This window comes from Dama dama, chromosome 19 (assembly GCF_033118175.1).
Source record: "Dama dama isolate Ldn47 chromosome 19, ASM3311817v1, whole genome shotgun sequence".
In the NCBI taxonomy this organism is placed as follows: domain Eukaryota; kingdom Metazoa; phylum Chordata; class Mammalia; order Artiodactyla; family Cervidae; genus Dama; species Dama dama.
The window spans coordinates 53,336,552-53,357,016 of record NC_083699.1 but is presented as its reverse complement, the minus strand read 5'-3'; the positions used below and the strand labels follow the sequence as shown (position 1 = coordinate 53,357,016).

The following is a 20,465-nucleotide window of genomic DNA, read 5'->3' as shown; positions in this document are numbered from 1 at the left end:
ACCAGCCTTTGTGCCTCTCTTCGGGGCCAGAGGAACTGGGCTCTAGGCATTACACAGGGTTTTCTCTTCAGAGTCAACACGCCACTGCCAACTTGATGCCAAACATCACAAGTTGTGATGTTTAAGAAGCTAACAGTCTAGGGAGCAGCACTGGGCCTTGGGAGGCAGGATTCTGAACTGTAGCCAGGGCAGGACATCTTGCCTCTAGAAATACCTCTAGCAGTGTTCCCCAGGGTTCATGTTGACCACTTGGCTGTCTCTCTCGTTCTTTTTTTTTTTCCCCAAATGTAACTTGGCAGATGACTTACTGTGGTAATAAGGAGGCCTGAAGGTCTTATCAGCAACCCCCCATCGAGGTGGGAAGATGACAAAATCAGCGATGGCCACTCCAGGGCGTACAGACTTGGCAGTCAATACCGTGAAAATGGATGGGTCCTGGGAAAGGAAGGACAAAAAGAGCCTGAAGACATGATGAAAGGGGAGGTGACCAACAATGACACACATCCCCCATGCTGAAGGGGTTTTAGAGTGACACTGTAATTTCTGATCAAACTGCAGGCCAGGCTACGAAGTCTGGGCTTGTCATCTAGGTGCAGTAATCACTCATTTGACTTTCCCCTCTTGCTGTGCTTGAAGCAAAATGAATTAACAGCAGCCAAGGGGATTCTGAGCAGCTTTTTCACCCTTCTGAACCCCCATTTCATGTAAGTACTACCCTGTGGGTCTGAGAACCAGCAGTGCCTGCCTCCCAACCTCAGGTCAGAGTGACTGGAGCTGGCATGTGCTGCAGGGAGCTCTTGGCAGAAGGGATGCTCAGAGTGAGGTGGAAATAGAAATAAAATAATATCTGAGTGTTGGGATAGATGTAGGATGCACATCTCTTTGGAGGAATCACTGAGATTCCAGACGGTATCTTCTTGGCTTTTTTATCCTTGTTTGACTCTCAGGCCTAAAATATTAATACATCACTCATCTGGGTGGTGGTAGTGTAGAGGGGAATGGTTGGGGGACAATATTATGATTTGAAAAGAATGTTAGACTCTTTCAGTGTTTGTAAAGAATGTTAGGCCCTTTCAGTGGAAAGATTGAGATTCAAATTTAATGGCAATCAGTGTGATCAGGTCTGCTTTCTGATGTCATGTGAGGGTTGGGGATTCAAAGATGACTGAACTCTATTCCTGGCCCTTCAGCACCATTGGTGGTGGTGGCAAGTGTGTGTGAAGGGGACAGAAGGAGTAATGAAACAGGTGTCTGAAGAGTCACAGCAAGGTGCCAAGGGCAATCTATCTTTGTAAATAGAGATCCAAAGGGGTACAGAGTGCTTATCTCTTCCTGAGAAGATCAGGGAAGGCTTCACAAAGGAGGTGATATTTGAGGTGGGTCCTGAAGAATGAATGCAGAAAGAAAGAAAAAGAGAGGGAATAAGAAAGGGAGGGAAGGAGGAAGATAGGAAAAAAGGAAGGGAAGGGAAGGAAAAGGCAAAAAGGCATTTTAAGCATAGAAAACAGGAAAGACATCAAAATGCACAGAGATTTTGTTAAGAAGCAAGAAAACTAAAGCCCAGAGTGCATTGGCAGGAGGCAGAGAGGCAGAGGTGGTCCTGGGAAATAAGTCCAGGGCCAGATGGTGACGAGCATAGGATACCACGCTTCAAAGCTCAGACATAATCCTAAACCACAGGGGGCCTGCAAAGGTTTGTAATGTAGCATTAGAAAGATCAGGTCTGAATTTTGGGAAAATGACTATAGCAGCAGTACAAAAGAGAATGTCCGTGTAAATGCACATCAAGAAACCCTTAATGCTGCGAGAATGAATACTTCTTCATCTGTCATGAGAAATGATCTGAAACTGTTAAAAGGCAGTGAGGCTCAAAAAAAGCTCTTTCAGTGTCTTGGGATCCTTTTTTTTTTTTTTTTTTTTTTGCTGCTTTGGGCATGATGCCTCGTTTTTTTGTCTCTTGGTTTTATCGAGTTGCTGGTCTTCAGAAAGGTAGTTTTGAGCCCCGAGAGGTAAACTGAACTGGCTTAGAGTAATCTTTCTGTCTTTGGTTCTCTGACTTCTGCTGTAATTGTCCCTCCAGTTTGTGGGTTAAATTAATCTGTTATGCAAAGTGAACTTTCCCCCAGGATCTCAGAACTAGCACTTTATCATGAAAGTGGGTCCTTGGGGGCCTGCACTGTAGACTGGGGACCTATTTTCAGCCCCTGATTGAGTGAAAAATATGACCGAGTTCATACTCTAGAATTTCTTTGGTTTAAATTCAAGCACTGAATGTTACGCGTAACTTCAGAAGAGAGCTGTCAGTCCCATCTCAGCTAAAAAGAGCCAGGAATAGAAGTTCTGAAGTGGGCAGGCAGACTTCTGGTATTTATGAGGAGGACAGAGAAATTTCCAAATTCAGGAATTTTCCTTTCTCAATACTCCATCACTGATATTAGCAGTTGGTTTTCTTATTGGGATACATTGTCTAGGAGGAAATCGTGTTCTTAGCCAGGAAGGAAAGTTACTGTGAATACCCTGTAGAGAACTGAGCTGTGTGGCAGGGTGAATGCTGAGTGTCTAGTCTTGATCTCCCTCTGGTAGGTTGTTTACTCCATCACTGAAGCCTTGCAGCAGATGTTTCAAATTCCTGTCAGCACAATGACAGATGACTTAAGTCTCGGGCTTCCAAGGCAACATTGGAAAGGTTAAATCTGTGAACACCAGGTGTCTACTGTGGACCTGTCCAGCCTAAAGGGACCCTCTCCCCAGGGTTCCTCCATGGGCCAGACTTACTGCATGGTCAAAGGCCACTGAATTGATGACCATAAAGTTCTCCAAGTTGTACTTGTAGGGGGTATAATTCCCATGCCAAGCCACAACATTGAATGGGGAGACATCCTAAGCAACAAAAAGAAAAAGCAGGAGAGGGTGATTTTAGCACATAATGCTTTTGTAGCTATGATTCCTCAGTTTGTACTTGGCATTACTGTCTCTTGATTTGATTCTATTCGCATAACTTAATAATACCATTCTTTGGGAGAAATATCACCCTGAATCATCTTATGGTTGCTTCACTTTCTCTCAAATTGTCCTCCCAGAGCCACTGACCCTATTCTTCCAGTACATCAGTTATAGCTGCCTCTGATCACATGTGCAGCAGAAGCATGGCCAAGTAGTGCCTTTTCAACAATACTAATGCAATGGTGAGAATCTGTGGATGCCAGCAATTCTTTGACAACCTAGGCCACCGTCTGGGTTTCCCGGTGCCGAGGGCAGGCACTGGCTGTGACTGCTCTCCAAGTAACTACTGCTCAAAGGAGCGTCTGGTAGAGGTAGTGCCTGGGTTGGTGAGTGAGGATGGTGAGGAGTTCTCTGAGTCCCAGCCCCAGGGACTTGAGATTTCAGAGCAATCCTAAGGTGATGCTTCTTGGGTCTGCCCTAAGAGAGGATCAGTGTTCTGTTATAGGAAAGTAGTTAGGCTAGCAAGTCCAGGTGATACAGTCCATGGAGATCAGTCTCCCAGGGCACAGATCATGGTACACAAGGGAGAACAACCTTCATAGAGTTCACTTAGAAAGTGGAAACCCATGGAGCTGCTGGCCACCTCTAGAATGGTGCTTCTCTGTCAAATGTATATCATATACAATACAGGAATATGCTTTAAATGAATGTGATTTCCACACTGAATTTCCAGAGGTTATCATTTATGCCAGGCTGGAGTAGTATCTAAGCATGTTCATTTTAAACAAGCCACCCTGAGAATTTCTGATGCAAATGGTCTCTGAACTACATTTTAAGAAATCCAATCTAGAGAATATGAGGGTGACTATGTATCAATGAAGATGGCAACTAACCTTCAGAAGTTAATTTTAAATGCCAAACTCACTGGCCTCTGTTGGTTAGCATACCTTCTAGTTGCTGTCCAAAGAAAATAACATGCCTTAGCAACATGTAAGCAATAAGTTAAATGGGCAAAAATAGATCAAATGAATAATGGTAAATAGAATAGATCTTTGGATTATTTTTATTATATGGTTACTGTATTCTACTACATTATATATCCAGTATTACATATTATATTATTATTTTAAAATTATTATTATCTATGCCTTTGTTTATCCATTGAGATTGGTCATGTTCCGGGTGGTATGGCTATAGAAAATGCCTTTGCTTATCTCCTGAGTTTACCAGTCTGGTGCTATCAACCAAGTCAAAGTAATTAACTGAGTTTTGCTTGTTTTCTATCAGTCATTGCTTGTATTTGAAATATGGTGACTATTGATAAATATGTCTTAGATGAACTGCTATTAATTAATTTTCTTTTTCAGGCCATACTACCATGCCTGTTTATTATGTTCCCCCCACCTTTTATAGAGACCTAGATATTGTGGGGTTTTTTATTGCTTGATGAATAGAAACAGCATGACCTTTGGAGTCAGAAAAGATATGGGTTTGAATGCTGATTCTGTTATTTACTGTGACATTTGGTAAGTTATCACTACCTGGACTGTTTTCAGGACTACAAACAGGGCAAACAGTACCTTATTATAGTATCTTAGTGATATAGTAAAGATGAAATAATGTATGTAAACACTTAACACAAGCCCTGGCAATCAGAAGGTGCTTAATAATTATTCATTCCTTCCCCAGCCTGTCAAGCCACTTACTTTACCTGTCTGGCAGCAAATAGCTTGCCCTGGTATTTATTAATCACAGTGTAACCACCTGGCACTTGGCGATCTTCATACCAGGCAACAGGTATCAAGAAATCACGAGGATTGGCCAAGCCATTGGCTCCTAGAATATAATGATCCAAAAGTCTTTTAGACACTTCTGAAATCACACAGGAAAGATCCACTGTTGCACAAAGAGAAAGGGCTTTCTTCTATGTCAAAAGCCACTCCACAATTTGCTATCCTTGTTGAAAGACTCATTGGAATCCCAGTCTGGTACCTTTTAAGGCGGACCCAAGAAATTTGGTCAGAAAAAAGAAGTCCTGAAAATATCATCACCAGCATTACCTCGTAAAGTTGTAGAGTGAATATGGTTTATAAACATTTTCCATGCATTACCTCATCATTAAAGGGGATGGGAGGGGAAGAGAGGAAGAGAGTACAAAAGAGGAAAAGGGAAGATATGATAGAATACCAGACCTTTTTTCCCAAGAAAACTCTGACAACTCTAGAACTCATCGACAGTCCTTGAGAAGGAGAAGGTTACACACTGTAGCCTCAGGCGTGCCTCTGCTCCTTAGACAGGACTCAAAATCAATCCACGTCTGCAACACTGCTCTGCAGCCTGACAAATCTGTCTGCCACTGAGGGAGACCTGCCTGCTCACCTTTGCTTTGTGAGTGTTCCCTCCAGAGAAAGAAAATAAATCAGAAGACCAGAAATGAAAAATCTAAGTGCAAAAACATAATTTAACTCTGAGAGAAGAGACCTAGGGAGTGTTTTATCATTTCTAGTTCCTGGGGTTAAAAAAAAAATAGGCCCCCAGCTGGTTAGTAAATTATATATATTTTCCAGAGGGTACATGTGGCATGGCACCCGGAGGCTCTGCTGGCTGTGGAGCAGCAGGAAACCAGACCAAAGTGGGAAGAGCGGGTGGAGAGCAGGATGACAGACGGCCCACCATGACTCCAGCTGCCTCTCGGCTGCCTCCCACCTTCCTCTGACTATCTGGATCCCCCAGGGGAGTGACCAGAAGGCACATGCTGGGCTGTCCCTGTTTTGCTCTAAAAAAATCTGTTGACAAGAAAAGGGAAGAGCTGGGAGGTGTGGCCACCACCTTCAGCAAACAAGCCAAAGATGAAACCAAGGGCCAATTTCCCCAACCACTCCTGTCATTCGAGAGATGGTTTGAGAACATCCCCTCCTACCACCTTCACTTCTCAGACCCTGCTCTCTTTGTCTCCAGCTTGCCAGAAGAATCGGGGGTAGGGGACCTTGGTTCACTTTGGAAAGTTTTCATTTGCCTCATGGAGGCTGTGGTTTCTAGCTCCTTCACAGCACTGAGTGAGGCACGCTTTTTGACTCTTAAGTATGTAGATTTTGTAGAAGGTGCTCAGTAGGAATGTGACATCCATAGACTGTCTTTCTTTCAGTCCATTTCCCCTTTCCATAGCCACATAGCCCCTGCCATTATTATGGTTTTTCCCATTTTATTGTCTACTCACAAGCCACTGACAAGCAAATGATCTCTCTTCTATCCACAAAATCCATTCCCACTTGTACACTTTTTCTTAAACTGGTCCCTTTCCTCTTTATTTCTCCTCAACTTTTCATCAAGGATTAGTCATATTTTATGATTGCTATGAAGCTGTTCCTGGAAACTTTGGCTCACAGTAACCCAGACTTTATATCCTCTAGGGTGTACACTGTATAACCTGAACTCTAGTACAGATTGTCTTGCTCTCCAATGGTCTGTATGCTATTCTAGAGAAAGATTTATTGTGGGTTTGGCTGGATTGTTCTCTGTTATGTGTGTATGTGATGGGAAGAGGCTTGTGCCATCCTTGATGTGGTTCTGGTCATTACCCTCAGCACAACATGGGAACTGGGACAAGCTGATGAACTGATGCACTGACCAGCTAATTAATGAAGCTATCATCTCATCAAATGGGTCAACTATACCACCTGGAGCCTCTGAACTTACAGGCCTGAAATAAGAAGTCTGTGATTGCTCAGGGGGCTCTAATATTTTCTGAAATTCCCAACTACACTTAGTCTGGAGAAGAAGTTGTCTAGAGAGGAAAGTTGCAGTTTGAGTGAGATAAGGAGGAGAGATGGATGTTTGACTTTCATGCAATTATTTGTGTCCTATAGCTCAAGTCAGGCTTAAAAGCCTGCATTGAAGATTTACCAATTGGTCCCAGGTCAGGCAACTCAAAGTGGACTCCATAAACCTCCAGGATGTAGCCTCTAGTCTCCTCGAAGACATCGATGCTGAACCGCATTCCTCTCTGGAACAGGAAGTAGACATTGGTGTGCTCTCACCAGTACCTATAGTTATAAAGAAGCTGCCCGAGAGCTACAGCCAACCTCACATGCACAAGTAATTCTATAGTCTGCTGAGCTATGTTGGAGAGGTGACCAGCTGAAAGATGAGTTTAAAAAATTTAACTTCTAATCACATATGTGACCCAAACCAATTCTAGCCTACACTTTCACTGGGTTCAGAGATAACAGTGCCCTGATTTCACCAAAATTTAAAGAAATCCATCTTCACTGCCTTCTGTCCCCTCCAGAGTATCATCCAGAGTGTGCATAAATATTCAGGAAAGTGAATTGACAATGTTCTTTGCTTTGTGATTGTGTGCTATTTTAAAACAAAGTAGGCACAGAAGCCTGCTAATCCTTCTACACAGGGAGCCTTCTGTATAACTCAAACTCCCTCCCCATTGCCCAGACATGATAGAGAAATTTCAGAGTTAGAAATAGCAGCAGCTGCAACATCTGATTGCTCCAAAATTAGGGAGAAGCTGGGAGGAGAGGGGGACACATCACCAACCTGAATGACGCAGATCTCGTTGGGCTGAACAAGCATCTTGCCAAACTCGGTGTAAATGAGAAGTTTCCCTTTCTGGGGAACTAACATAAAAGACAAGACAGCAATGAGTAACTCTTTTCATGTAAGAACCACTTCATGAAGAGTGAAAGGCTTAAGGGTGGCATTTGCTTTTTCAATCCAAATGAAAAGTGCTTCATTGAGTTTTATGGGGGAAAATGTCAGAATTGACAACTTAAGTTGGCTATTTCTAGAAAAGCATGAATGAAAAAATTGACTCTGCTTTTTTCTTATTTTTGGTTGCCAGATAAGGAGCTTGTATTTGCACAGTTCTGTGGCTTGACCAGAAAGGGCAGCAGAAATAGGATGGAAAAAGACCCATCTCTGATAGTTCCAGCAGGAAGCTGGCATTTGCATGTCTAAGGTTTACATCAAAATGTTCATTCCAAAATATCAGTACTAAGATCATAAAAAAAGAATCAGAAAAAAAAAAAAAAAAGAATCAGGAGACCAGAGAAATCCCTACTAGACTTTCCATCTTTACGGTTTCATGAAAATTTGTATTTATATTGCAGATATCAATGACAGATGATCTTTACTTGGGTAAGTTTGAAGGCAAATAGAGTTATCTCAATAAGTTAATCACATGTTGATTTTACCCTGTATTTCTTTTAAGTTGCCCAGAGCTTGCAGATCAGAAAGGCCCAGAAGAAAGGAGCAAAGACAGGGATACCAGGAAATAGGGTAGGGGCTTGAAGGTACAAGGAATCTTTTCCAGACCACCAATTACCTTTACACCTTAGTCTGTAGACTACATTAAATGAGACGGATTGAAAGGAAAGTAATATGTATACAATTAAAAAGCAGCTTATAACTAGGGATCAATTATCAATGAAAGGATCTGAAGTCTTTAAAACTCACCAATCAAGAGGTCTCCATCTGAATTGTAAAAACATCTGAAACATATAGAATAGTTCCTATGATTTTCTATTTTAACAATGTCCAGACAAATTAATTCACTGCACAAATTATTGCTCAGTAGATAGGCTAAGCCAGGCTTAGTGCTAGGCATAAAATGATGAGCAAAATGACCTCATCTCTGCCTTTATGGAGCCGTAGAGTCTAGTAGGAAGTCAGACTGCAATCCAACAATTACAGAACCATCTCATAAACTGTAATGGTGCCATAAAGTCCAGTTCAGGGGACTGAAAGTATAATGGACCTGATCTAGTCTGAGGCAGCAGCCAAGGTTTCCCTGAAGAGGGGATGTTTGACTTGAGATCTGAAGAAATCATCTAGGCAAGGACTTGGGGATGGGAGTGATATAGGAGAACATTTCAGGCAGAAGACTGCTCTGAGGCAGGAGGGTGGATAGAAGGTAAAAGGAACTGAATGAAGGCTAATGTATTTAATAGCTCAGGTAGAGAGAGAGAGGAGGTGCCTCATATCACACTGAACTCTGAAGGACATCTCTAGTGTCTTGTCATAGGGCCATGATCTTGGCCCTGATTCATGGCTCAGAGAAGTTAAATGACTTGTCCAAGTTCGCTCAGTCAGGAAGAATGGACTGGGCTTTGAACACAGTGGTCTGGTTTCAGAGATAGTGGGCAAAACTGTTACGATACTCTGCTTCCCAAAGGAAAGGGAAAATACCTTTTATATAAAAGTTTTTCTGATTGAAAAAAATATATAATATGTAAGTTCTCCTATTCAGGATCTTTAAGTTTACACAGTTATTAGTCTGTCAGTTTGACCTGCCACCAACAGGTAGTCCTAATGGCTGCTCAGGTAGTATGACTTTGGATTCAAGAACAACCCTGGGGAAACTTAGAAGTTAAGGATATTCTGACTCAAACCTGGTTAAAGTCTAAATGCTTCTTGGACTACTCCATCTTTCAGTGCCCCCTTATTCCTTTTCTGCTTGCATTGTTATGTGACATTCTTGCTTCCCAGGTGGTGCTAGTGGTACAGAACCCACCACCCCTCACCGCCACCCCCTGCCAGTGAAAGAGATATAAGAGACACAGTTTTGATCCCTGGGTTGGAAAGATCCCCTGGAGGAGGAAATGGCAATCCACTCCAGTATTCTTGCATGGAAAGAATCCCATGGACAGAGGAGCCTGGCGGGCTACAGTCCATGGAGTTGCAAAGAGTCAGACATGACTGAAGCAACTTAGCACACACGCATAGGACATTCTTATTTATGTCACAGGAGTCAGTCAAGATAGAAATGCTCATTTATTGTCATTATTTTTAAATGTATTTTAAGATTGCTCTGGGATTAAAACAAAAAAAAAAAGCAGTAACAGAAACAACCACCCAGCCTTCACCCTCTGGGCAGCAGCTCTTAGGGAAGGGGGCTGACCTGCTGTAGGTCTGAGCACTTACCTATTCCCCATGGAGGTGTTACAGAGGAAAATGTGGACAGCAAGCCCATTGTTAGACCTGATGTCTCCAGCTCCACACAAGGTGTGCAGGCCCTGGGAAAGACCCGCACAAGAGGGAAGGGTGAATGCAGCCAGCCCTCCCCCAGGTTCCTGAGAATCAGAGGCAAGTTCTACTAGGGTCTTCCCTTTGGGACCAGGCTGCCTATGGGGAGCCTTTTATGTTTTGTAGATGGCAGCCCACCCTCATTGCTAGGCATGGCCCTAGATCTGGATTGTCTTAATGGCTCCATCAGAATTGACCTTAGAGAACATCAATTCATTACTTGACGTTTTATCAGTGTAGTGCTTAAGATCACCCTGAAATAGAGTTTCCTTTGGAGGTAAAATCAGGCCTCTAGGAAGCTTGGGGAGGAAGGTTGCAGCATTAGGGCCCAATGAATGAACCTCAGATAACACGTCACTATGTGGGCAACTGTGTGCTTACAAATAGGGTCAACCCTAATCTTTCCAGAACAGGGTAGAGGAAAGTATTCTGACCAACTGTAATCCTCTCTGCTAATAACCCACAGTCCCAAAGACCTTAACACATGGGCCTTTCTGAAAGGAGGGAGCTCTGCTCTCTAGTTATTCGTAATTCATCCAGGGTGAGGGATTTCTTTTGGTATTTTAACTCATTTTGCAAGTTTGGGGCCTGTTTAGATGAGTCTTGCACAGGGCTTGGAGCATTTAATATGGATAAAGAATTTAATAGGATACAAACAGTTTGGCCTAAGGCTGGGTACCTGGACTCTTCCCTAAGTAAGCCAAGGACTGAGGTTAGTCTGTAGAACCCTCCCCCAGCTTCTTTGAGCCCCACCTCCTTATAGCTCCTGGCCTTTCCCCTACATACGCTTTCTCTGAGCACAGATGTTCCAATACTCGCAGCACCTGTAACTAACAAGCAGAACTTCTAATCTTCATTGTACTAACCGAAGTTGCCACCCTGAGTTGATACTATTCTAATCTAGGGATCCATTTTGGAGAGTTCATGACCTTGGATGAGAAAAAAAATGATATATGTATTTCTCTAACCTCTGACTGAAATTTATCATTTCCTTGAATTAATGTGAATGAATGTAAGCAACAAACCCTAGTGGTTTTAGAAGTGCCTGTAACAGTATAGTTGTTTCAGATACCTCAAAATATCATTTGTGCTCATATATTTAATAACCATAGTTATTAGATCTTTTTCATAGATCTTATGATTTAGTGCATTAAAAAGGCAGCATATATATTACTCTAAAGCAAGCCAAATTTGTTATTTGAATATTTTTATCATTGTATTTCAATATAATTGGCTACTTTGTAATTTTATGTAATTTATTTTATGCATTTAAAAACACAGGCTTCCAGACTATCAAAGAAGTCCCTGGAACAAAAAAGCTTAGAACCCCTGTTCTAGCCAAGAACAAAGAAACCTGAAGTCGGTAAATGCTGAATTTCCACTGGCTGTTTGGAGATGTAAATAATTCACGAGTGCCCTTTGGTGTCAGGGGCCATATGGTGCTGGTAAGTAAGACATCCCTTGGCCAGCCTGGAAGGCAGAGGCAGGTGGTGCTGTCTGCTGCCTGGACTCCAAGGCTGCTTCTGCTTGGCATCCAGCCTGAAAATGGCTGTATCACCCACCATGGGAGAGAAGAGAGTGGTGGGCAGGTGTGGATAGTATGGACTTACATTCACGAAGTCCACTTTCTTCTGAGAGGCTTTCGGAATCTCAAATGGTTTCCATCGCAGCTGGAAAAAAAAACCACACAGACACATAGAGGAAAGTTATTTCAAAAGGGGAAACCATTGACTTTCTAAATAAATCACATAAAAAGGACAGCTGCTCCCTCTGTGAGGCTCTGACGACTTGTGATTTTGCTATTTTCAATTTAATAATTATCCATCATTTCCTTAAAGGGGCTCAGTTGGGTTTTGTGTGGGTATGCAGGGTGGGTGGGTGTGTGTGAGAGTGTGTGTGTGTGTGTGAGAGAGAGAACATTTAACCTATATGTATACATACTGTCTTCACTCCTTAGCATTTTAAATTACAAAAATATAGAAAAATCACTGTTTCCTATTTCAGAAGCTATTTCTTTTAACATTTTGCTCAGGCACATCAGTGAGTTTTGACTGATGCTGCTCTTTGTGCTATTTATAATCAGCTCCCTTTCCTGGTGTGGCAGCCTCAGTATGTGGGCTCCTGACACTGCAGGGGAAGGCTCTAGTTCTTACTTCCAGCCCTTGGAGTTTTGAATTATTTCTTTGAGAGAAAGAAAAAATTGAGATTGCCTTTAGTAAGTGCAGTACCAGGTTCAGTTTCTTCACCAACTCTGTGCTTGTCCCCAGGCTGCCTGACAGTTCAGTTTAAATCACAACAATCTTTAATTTAATAATGAAATGATCTAAGCAAGTGGGAAATAAAATCAGCAGGTCTGAGCTCTACTAGCAGTATCAGCCCAGCACTTATTAATCAACTTGGCAGCAGGCCTGACCCAGGCAGGTTGGCAGCTGATAGCCCCAGGAGCCTCAGGACATCTTAGGGAGAGACCTGCACCCCAAGGGCCAGCTCCATTGGCTGCAGTGCCTGGTCAAGGCAAGCCAGGCTGGCCCTCCAGCAGGTCTTGGGGTTCAGCGCATACTGTAGTCCAGAGAGGCAGCCGGGTAGGGGAGGAAACAGCGAGTGGAAAAGGCGGCTCTGGGATGATCCTGCCTCTTTGATGCACACAGTCAGAGAGCAGCCTTTACTTCTTAAAGGCAAAGCAGGATTGTCACTTTCTAGGACTACCTTAAAAGAATGTAAGACGTTGATTTGAAAAACATTGAAATCATGCTTCAGAAAGAAGGAAAAGGCTTAATTCCACTAAAGATGATATTTCATGGAGGAGTTGTGGGACCTGAGAGCAAGAATCTAGGAAACGGTTTCTCCTCTCAGGCTCTATTGGCATTTTGTGTCAGATAATTCTTTGTTGTGGGGGCTGTCCTGTGCACTGTAGGGTGTCTACCAGCATCCTTGACCTCTGCTCACTGGATGCTGATAGCACTCCCCCAGTTGTAACAGCCCCAAATGTCTCCAGACATCGTCAAATGTCACGAGGGGACAAACTTTCCCTGGTCGAGCACCATGGACATAGGAGGATGTTCCCCCGACTTCAGCCAGGGCCAAAGCTAAGTGCCGCGGGCTTGTTGAGGGAGGTTTTGGTCTACCACAAACCGTTCTGTGCTGCTCTCTCTTTAGTAGCAGCGTGGAGTTTGTAACCCACGAAGATTGCCTGGAAGATCATACAACCTAGAATCCTGACCCTAAGAAAAGTCATCATTCTAGATTTCCCAGTGGAAAGGATTTACTATACTTGGCATATCACAAACAATAATAAAGACCCCACAGTGGTTCTGATAAACCCAAAATCCAGAAGAAGAAGCGAGTTTTGGGTCTTCTTCAGGCAAGAGTTTTGGTGCAATATCATGTTGAATGTGGGGAGGCAAATTTGAGGAGAGGATAAACAGGAAGAGGCCCTGGAGTAGAGAGTGGAAACATCTACTAAAAGCGGATGTTCAGACTAACTGCATGCTGTGGAGCAGAAACTCTCTGATCCAAGGCCAGCCCAAGGGCACTGTGCACTGGGCTGACCCAGGAGACATGGGTTCTGTTGCTCCCTCTGTTCCTATTTATTCTGTGACTTCTGGAAAGTCATTTCATTCTTATTAACTAATTAAAGTCTATAAATTTTTAACAGTTTATTTTATTCATACTGTATATTATTGCTAAAGAGCCCCCCGCCATGGAATGCAATTATTAACATTTCAAAGACAATGAAATCCATTGGAGCATCCAATACAATATCTTGACTATTGCGGATATTAATATATTTGTACTGAATGATAGAATGAATGAGCAAATATAAGACACTGAGAACATTGCTAATATCTCAAAGAACAAGACTAAAGCAAATTTGTGAGACTTTTGGAAGTCCAATAACATTCAGGCAATAGCTAGTAAATTGAAAATTGTTTTTAAAAGTCCTAAGATTGTTTCTAAAATATAAGTCAATTCTTTATACATGTGAAAACCCACGGTTTTTCTATATCTTTTCTGATTTTCTGTTCAGTTGTTCTATCAACTCTTGAGAGGTGTTGGTGTTTCCTACTATAATGGTGGATTTAATCTATTTCTCTTTTCACTTCTATCAATACTTTACATATTTTGCAACTGTGTTCTGCAAATTCTACTGGAAAATAAAGTTTTGCTTAGTATAAGTGAGGTGGTCAAAAATAACTTGGAAATCATCTTCAACAGAGACTAAAGTTAGAAGTAAAAATTCTTTCAATTTATCAAAGGAGAAAGAGAATCCGTGGTAACATTTAATGATCAGGATTTGAAATTTGTGCTCAGGAATGTAAATGAAACTAGAGAATTGGACTCAGTATTTCTAAAGTCAGAAGATTGGGAGGTATACTGGATGATCTGAGTATCACCTCCCACAGTTGGTTTCTTTGCTTCACTGAGAGTCCCTCCAAAGTTGCGCTGGTCTCAACTAAATTGTATGAGTTGGATACTCTCAACAACATTGGTGGATTTGAGGTAAACATATTGCTAGAAGTTGGTAATATCTATTCAAGAATTTGGAAGTTATTTGTAGATGCAGTTGTGATCACAATGTAAAAACAATTGTTAACAACAGCTATGGCTAGGCGAGGCTCAGGGTAATTCACTACTGAGAATTTCAGCCCAGACTAGAAGAGATAGGGGAGGGAGATAAAATAAAACAGTGGCTCATTAAGTTCTTTGGAAAACCTAGAATTTGAGGGAAATGGCAGCATAATTTACATGGCAAGAAATCAGGCTCGGGTGACTCATTGGAGATCTTAGAGGTAATAAGTAAGAGCATGGGTAAAGAAGATTTAAATCACTGTACTTTGTTTAGACTTCTTTTTTTTTTTTTTTAATTGTTTAGACTTTTAAAAGTCTTTCATGAGAAGACGAAAAAAGATGAGCTAGCATTGTATTTAGATGACACTTGTTCATGGACAGAAACCTGGATAGTTGACTTTGCCCTTGAGTGTAAAGCTAAGGGCTTTATACCCTTTACTCAGCACCCAGCATAGAGCAAGGAACATAGTGGTCACTCAACAAATAGTTGTTGGATGACGTTTAATTCTCACAATAACCTTTTAGGGCTCCCATAATTTAATTATTATCTCTATTTTATAGTGACAAAACTAATGGTTAAGAACAGTTAAATTTCCTTTACTCAAAACTGATGCTAACAATCTCTCAACCTCCTTTAGTAATCTAAACCCTGAGCCCTTTAATCTCAGCTGTCTTGATCTGCTTCCAAAACCATTCATGATCTCCATGGCTCCTGAACCCAGGTTTTGGCTCCTTTTAATAGCCTTGTACTTGGTCTTCTAATCTGGACCCTTATCTACTGCTCCTCCAGGGCTGAGTTGCCTTGGCCTAGTCTAACTCCTGGGACCCAAATCCTGCAAAGGTCGTTCAAGGTCAGCATTCCTGTTCAATCCCTATATATTCACTTATTCAAATGATTTATTATCCCTCTCCACATGCCAGGTTTTGTGCTAGGTACCAGAGGTGAACATGATAGTCTCTGCCCTTGGGGAAAGAGAAGACCCTGCAATATGGGCACATGATGATAGAAAAACAAGGAAATGGGTAACTGGAAATGAGGAATGTTCCCTCAGGAATAATTCCTGGTGCAGGGCGTATTTAACATTCTTACACATGAACAATAAAAGACACACACAATAGAATAATCTGGTTTTCAGATAGCTCCAACATCTTTTCCAAGGAATTAAATGTAAGTTGATGGAGACGTACTGTAAAAAGAGCCAGCATGCTGTCTAAAAGGGTTGAACAGGGCAATGTGCACTGCGGTGTTGGCAAACGTCAGTGAATGCATTTAGAGAAATGCAATCTAGTCTATTTATAGGAGAATGGGGTTGGAGCTATCAGGGAGATTCTTCAACAAATACTTGTGATTATACTGTCTGGAAGAAGGCATATGCTGGGTACTTCAGGTTGTAAGAAAATGAGGGAGACATAGCTCCTACTCTCAAATACTCTGAGAAAAATATTGGAAGAGTTCAGTGAAGAAAGTAGTATTTAAGAAGAAAGTGAAAGTCGCTCAGTCGTGTCCCACTGTTTGCGACCCCATGGACTATACCATCCATGGAATTCTCCAGGCCAGAATACTGGAGTGGGTAGCCTTTCCCTTCTCCAGGGGATCATCCCAACCCGGGGATCAAACCCAGGTCTCCTGCATTGTGGGCAGGTTCTTTACCAGCTGAGCCACAAAGGAGTTTTAAATTATGGGTGAGATTTGGATGGGTGGATACTTGTGAGGGAAGTAGAGAAAATTCTAGGTAGATGGAAGAGCATAAGACACCCAGGCAGGAAAATTTAGACTATTTTCCTAGGATGGTGAAAGTTCCAGGTTGGCTGATAGACATGGAAGAATGAAGTGTTTGAAAGGTACAATAGTGAACTACCTGTCTTGGGAGTCTGCATTTGATTGGCTGGGCAGTGAGGGAGAGGTAATAGCAGGATTTAAGGATTTCTGAGTAATAATTTGGTAAGCTGAGTCTGGCAGTAAGGTGTAGGAAAGGGTGGGAAGACACATGGATCAGTTAGGAGGCCCTTATAACAGTCAGGTAAGAGGAAGTGAAGTCCAAATCACATGGTGTTAAGAAAAGATAGGAGAGTATAGATACCAAAGACATCTTGGGAGCAATTCTATGGCAATGTTCCTTAAAGTGTGGTCTAGAGCCAATCTGAATGGAAATCATCTGGAGAGAATCCTGTGTATCATCCCAGACCTACTGAATTAGAATCTCTGGGGTGGGGGAGTCTGGGGAATCTACGTCTTCAACAAGTCACCTTGGTAACTTTTATGTAGGTGGAAATCATCATCTTATAAACATGGCACATAATTCAATGTAAAGGGAGAGAGAAATTTTCATGATGACTCCAGGGACTGGCTGGGCAGTGGGTGGTGGTGGGGTAAAAGCAGGTTGAGTGTGAAAGAGTGGTTGTGTCATTAACAGATCTATAAAGCCTAAGAGAAAGAAAAGTCTGGCTGGGACTACGATGTCTTCAGTGTGGATCCTGTTGAGGTGGGACATACTCACGGCAATGTCCCATATGGGGTTTGGAGTTGGGGGAGAGATTTGTAAAACATGTTGTAGAGAGGTAACAGTTAATGTCATGGAAATGAATGATGTTTGTTAGATTTTAAAATGTAAAATATGGGAGATGTGGAAGATAGTGAGAGGAAGATGAAGAAGATGATAGAGTGTAAATGAGGTTCCATAGTGAAGGTAGAATAGCTTCCAAATCTGACTGTTTGGACTGACTTCCTGAAATATGGCCTACAAGTTACACCAAGTTTTGGGCTGGAATTATGTTGTGTGAAGTTAGATTTCTGCCTGCAGAGATGTAAATATGTGGGGAATTTGGGGGATAGGTAGGAAATGAAGTGGGCTAGAAAAACCCTCTGCTGCTCAAGGAATTCCTCTTCTTAGTTCACCAAAGCTGGATATTTCTTATCAACAGCAATTAACCATTTGCTTCTAAAGCAAAGAGAGTCCAATAAAGTGGGAATCACTAATTGATAATTGGAAAGAAAATGGAGGAAGCAGAGGGCGAACTGAGTTGAACTGTTTTCTCCTCAAAATTCCTATGTGTGAGTCCAAATCCCTACTACCTTAGAATATAACCACATTGGGAGATAGGGTCTTTATGGAAGTGATTAAGTTAAAATGAGGTTGTTGGGGTGGCCCCTTACCAACCTACTGTGTCCTTATAAAAAGAGAAAGTTCAAACACAGAGACATTCAGAAGGAAGATGACATGAAGACACACAGGGAGAAGGTAGACAACTACAAGTCAGTTGAGAGGCCTCAGAAGAAACCCAGCTGCTGACACCTTGATCTCAGACATCTTGCCTCTACAGCTGTGAGAAAACAAAGATTTATTGGTTATGCCACCCAGTCTGTGGTACTTTGTAAAGGCAGTTACGCCTTTACAGTTATGATGTTGTCAGTCCCTTGCAAACGAATAAAGAGGGGAGAAGCCGATGTGGAGGATAAGAAAGAGAAGAAAAGAAGATAAGCAAGACAAGAAGGAAGAGGAGAGGAGCAGCAGGAGAGTAAGTACTTCTCTCTCTCCCGAGAGGGTGATGGAGACAAGGCAGAGACAAGAAAGTATTTCAGGACGTTGGAGATGGCCTATTTTGCAGGTTTACATGATGTCATAGAACACAGGAAAGGACAGAGATCCAGGAAGAAAAGAAGCAAGTCAACTATTCCAGGTTTGGGGATATTGAGGAGAAAAGGGTTGTGTTTAGCCATGGATGATTTATAATAATAAAAATAGAAACAATCTAATTATCTGAAAATAAAGGAGTTATCTCATAAACATGTACTGGGTAATTATGCCACATGAAAAACTATCTATACTCAAAGAGTTTGAAAAGACATGGGACAAAGCATAAAATATGATGTTTCCATTAAAAAAAAACAGAACGTAAAATTGTATTAGAGCATGACTGTGTGTGCGTGCTAAGTCACTAAGTCCTGTCTGACTATATGACCCTATGGACTGTAGCCCGCCAGGCTCCTCTGTCCGTGGGATTCTCCAGGCAAGAATACTGGAGTGGGTTGCCATACCCTCCTCCAGGGGATCTTCCCAAACCAGAGATTGAACCTGTGTCCCTTGCACTGCAGGCAGATTCTTTACCACTGAGCCACCAGGGAAGCCCTTCTGTGCTATACAGATTGACCTTATTATTTATATACTTTATACATAGTAATTTGTATCTGTTAATCTCAAATTCCTAATTTATTCCCCATCCCGCTTGTTTTCTAAGTCTGTGAGTCAGTTTTTTGGCTGTGATGCATGTTTTCCAGGATCTTAGTTCCTCGACCAGGGATCAAAACCTGAACCTTGGCAGTGAAAGCATGGAGTCCTAACCACTGGACCACCAGAGAATTCCCTGTTTTCTGTTTGGTAAATAAGTTCATTTGTATTACAGTTTAGATTACACATGTAAGTAGTATAATAATCTCTACTAAGTGAAGTTAGACAGAGAAAGACAACATCATATACTTTTTTAAAATCATCATTAATTTAAGAGTTTTCATAGCCTCTTTTCTGTCCCTTACCTGCTCCCTACAGAAAATTCTGCTTCTCTCATTCCCACTCCCTTAATCCTTGAACTTCATTCTCACCATGTAAATCAATGTTTGTGCATGTGTGCGTGTGAATGTGCTGTGAGAAGTGGATGTGGACCTACTCTCTGACATTTTCTAGTGGCGCAAGGTAGGGAGAGGCAGAGGCAAGCCAGGTACTTGTGGTCCAGGCCTGAGTTGCTTGGGAAAGATAAGAGCTCGGAAAAGTGGTATGAGAGGGTTGGAGTCCAGGGAAAACTGGGGAAAGAGGATTTTAAAAAGTGTTGCTGTGGGTCATATACTGGACACTCTTTAGTGTTTTCAGGAGAAGCAAATGAAGATTAGGATTATTTTTGATTACTTTTGGTCTCTGGCTGCATGAGACTCCAGATCCTATTTATTTACATACACGTGCAAAGAAGAAGACTGGAAAGAAAGAAACCAAAACATTGGAAGTAGTTAACTCTGCATTGGTATGATTATTAGTCACTGCCATTCTATGTAAGTTTTAAATAGAACATGACTTAATAATAAGGGGCTATTATTGTTGTTTAAAGAAAATACACATATTAGTACTTTCAATAGAGTGATCTGGGCAGGTTGTATCGCAAAAGGTTAGGAGTGAATAGAGGTGATAAAGTGGGCTTAGATTACTTTCTTAAGGAGTCACTATGAATAGGAATGACGGGCAAAAGCTTAAAGAGGCAGGAAATCCAAGACATTTTTGGTGGGAGGGGATTTTTAGAATAGTGAAACCTGAAGAATGACAAATTAGACATCAAACACTCTGTAAGGATGTATTGTTTTGAAACAGTTATGATAATTTGTGTGTCCTGGAGGCAGAGGGAGTTTTATGATGTGATCTTTTACTAGCTTTGAAGTATTTCTCACTTGGTCCAAATAATACTGGTTGAGATCTAATAAGTAATTTCCTCAGCTGAGGCTTAACTGGGTCAATAGACTGATTTTCCAACAGTCAAGACATTAGGACTAGGGCTATAGTAATAACATAGATAAACTTTAAAGGACTCTGACTGGTAAAGAGGAACACTGATTCAGGAATGCTAATTGAAATCTGTAAACTTACAGTTAAATTGCATGTATATTTGTTTGTTAAATGCTGGAATTCCAGAAGTTAGAGGAAGGTGCACAATGCACAAAATTGGGTATATTTCTTATGTGAGATATTAATGGTTTGGACTTATGTCCACAGCTGAATCTAAATATAGTCAAAGTTTGCATTAATTCTTAGGTGATTAATTAAATATACACTAAAAGAAAATGAAGGCTTGGAGGACATCATTTCCAATCTTCCTGGGAGGGAATCACATATGATGGTGATGATAGCATATCCCAAAATACTCCCTTGGAGGAAACA

At 41.7% G+C, this 20,465-nt stretch overlaps 1 protein-coding gene across 1 annotated transcript in view; it reads right to left on the bottom strand.

Annotated features, from left to right (window-relative positions):
• HGD (homogentisate 1,2-dioxygenase) overlaps nt 1-20,465 on the bottom strand; it is a 41,893-nt gene that overhangs the window by 7,374 nt on the left and 14,054 nt on the right. The window contains exons 5-12 of the mRNA XM_061167944.1: nt 11,592-11,651; nt 9,880-9,971; nt 8,413-8,447; nt 7,495-7,574; nt 6,847-6,946; nt 4,655-4,779; nt 2,776-2,880; nt 309-435 (exon numbers count right to left, since the gene is read on the bottom strand). Of these exons, the coding sequence (XP_061023927.1) occupies nt 309-435; nt 2,776-2,880; nt 4,655-4,779; nt 6,847-6,946; nt 7,495-7,574; nt 8,413-8,447; nt 9,880-9,971; nt 11,592-11,651 (724 nt within the window). The remainder of the gene's footprint in view (nt 1-308; nt 436-2,775; nt 2,881-4,654; nt 4,780-6,846; nt 6,947-7,494; nt 7,575-8,412; nt 8,448-9,879; nt 9,972-11,591; nt 11,652-20,465) is intronic.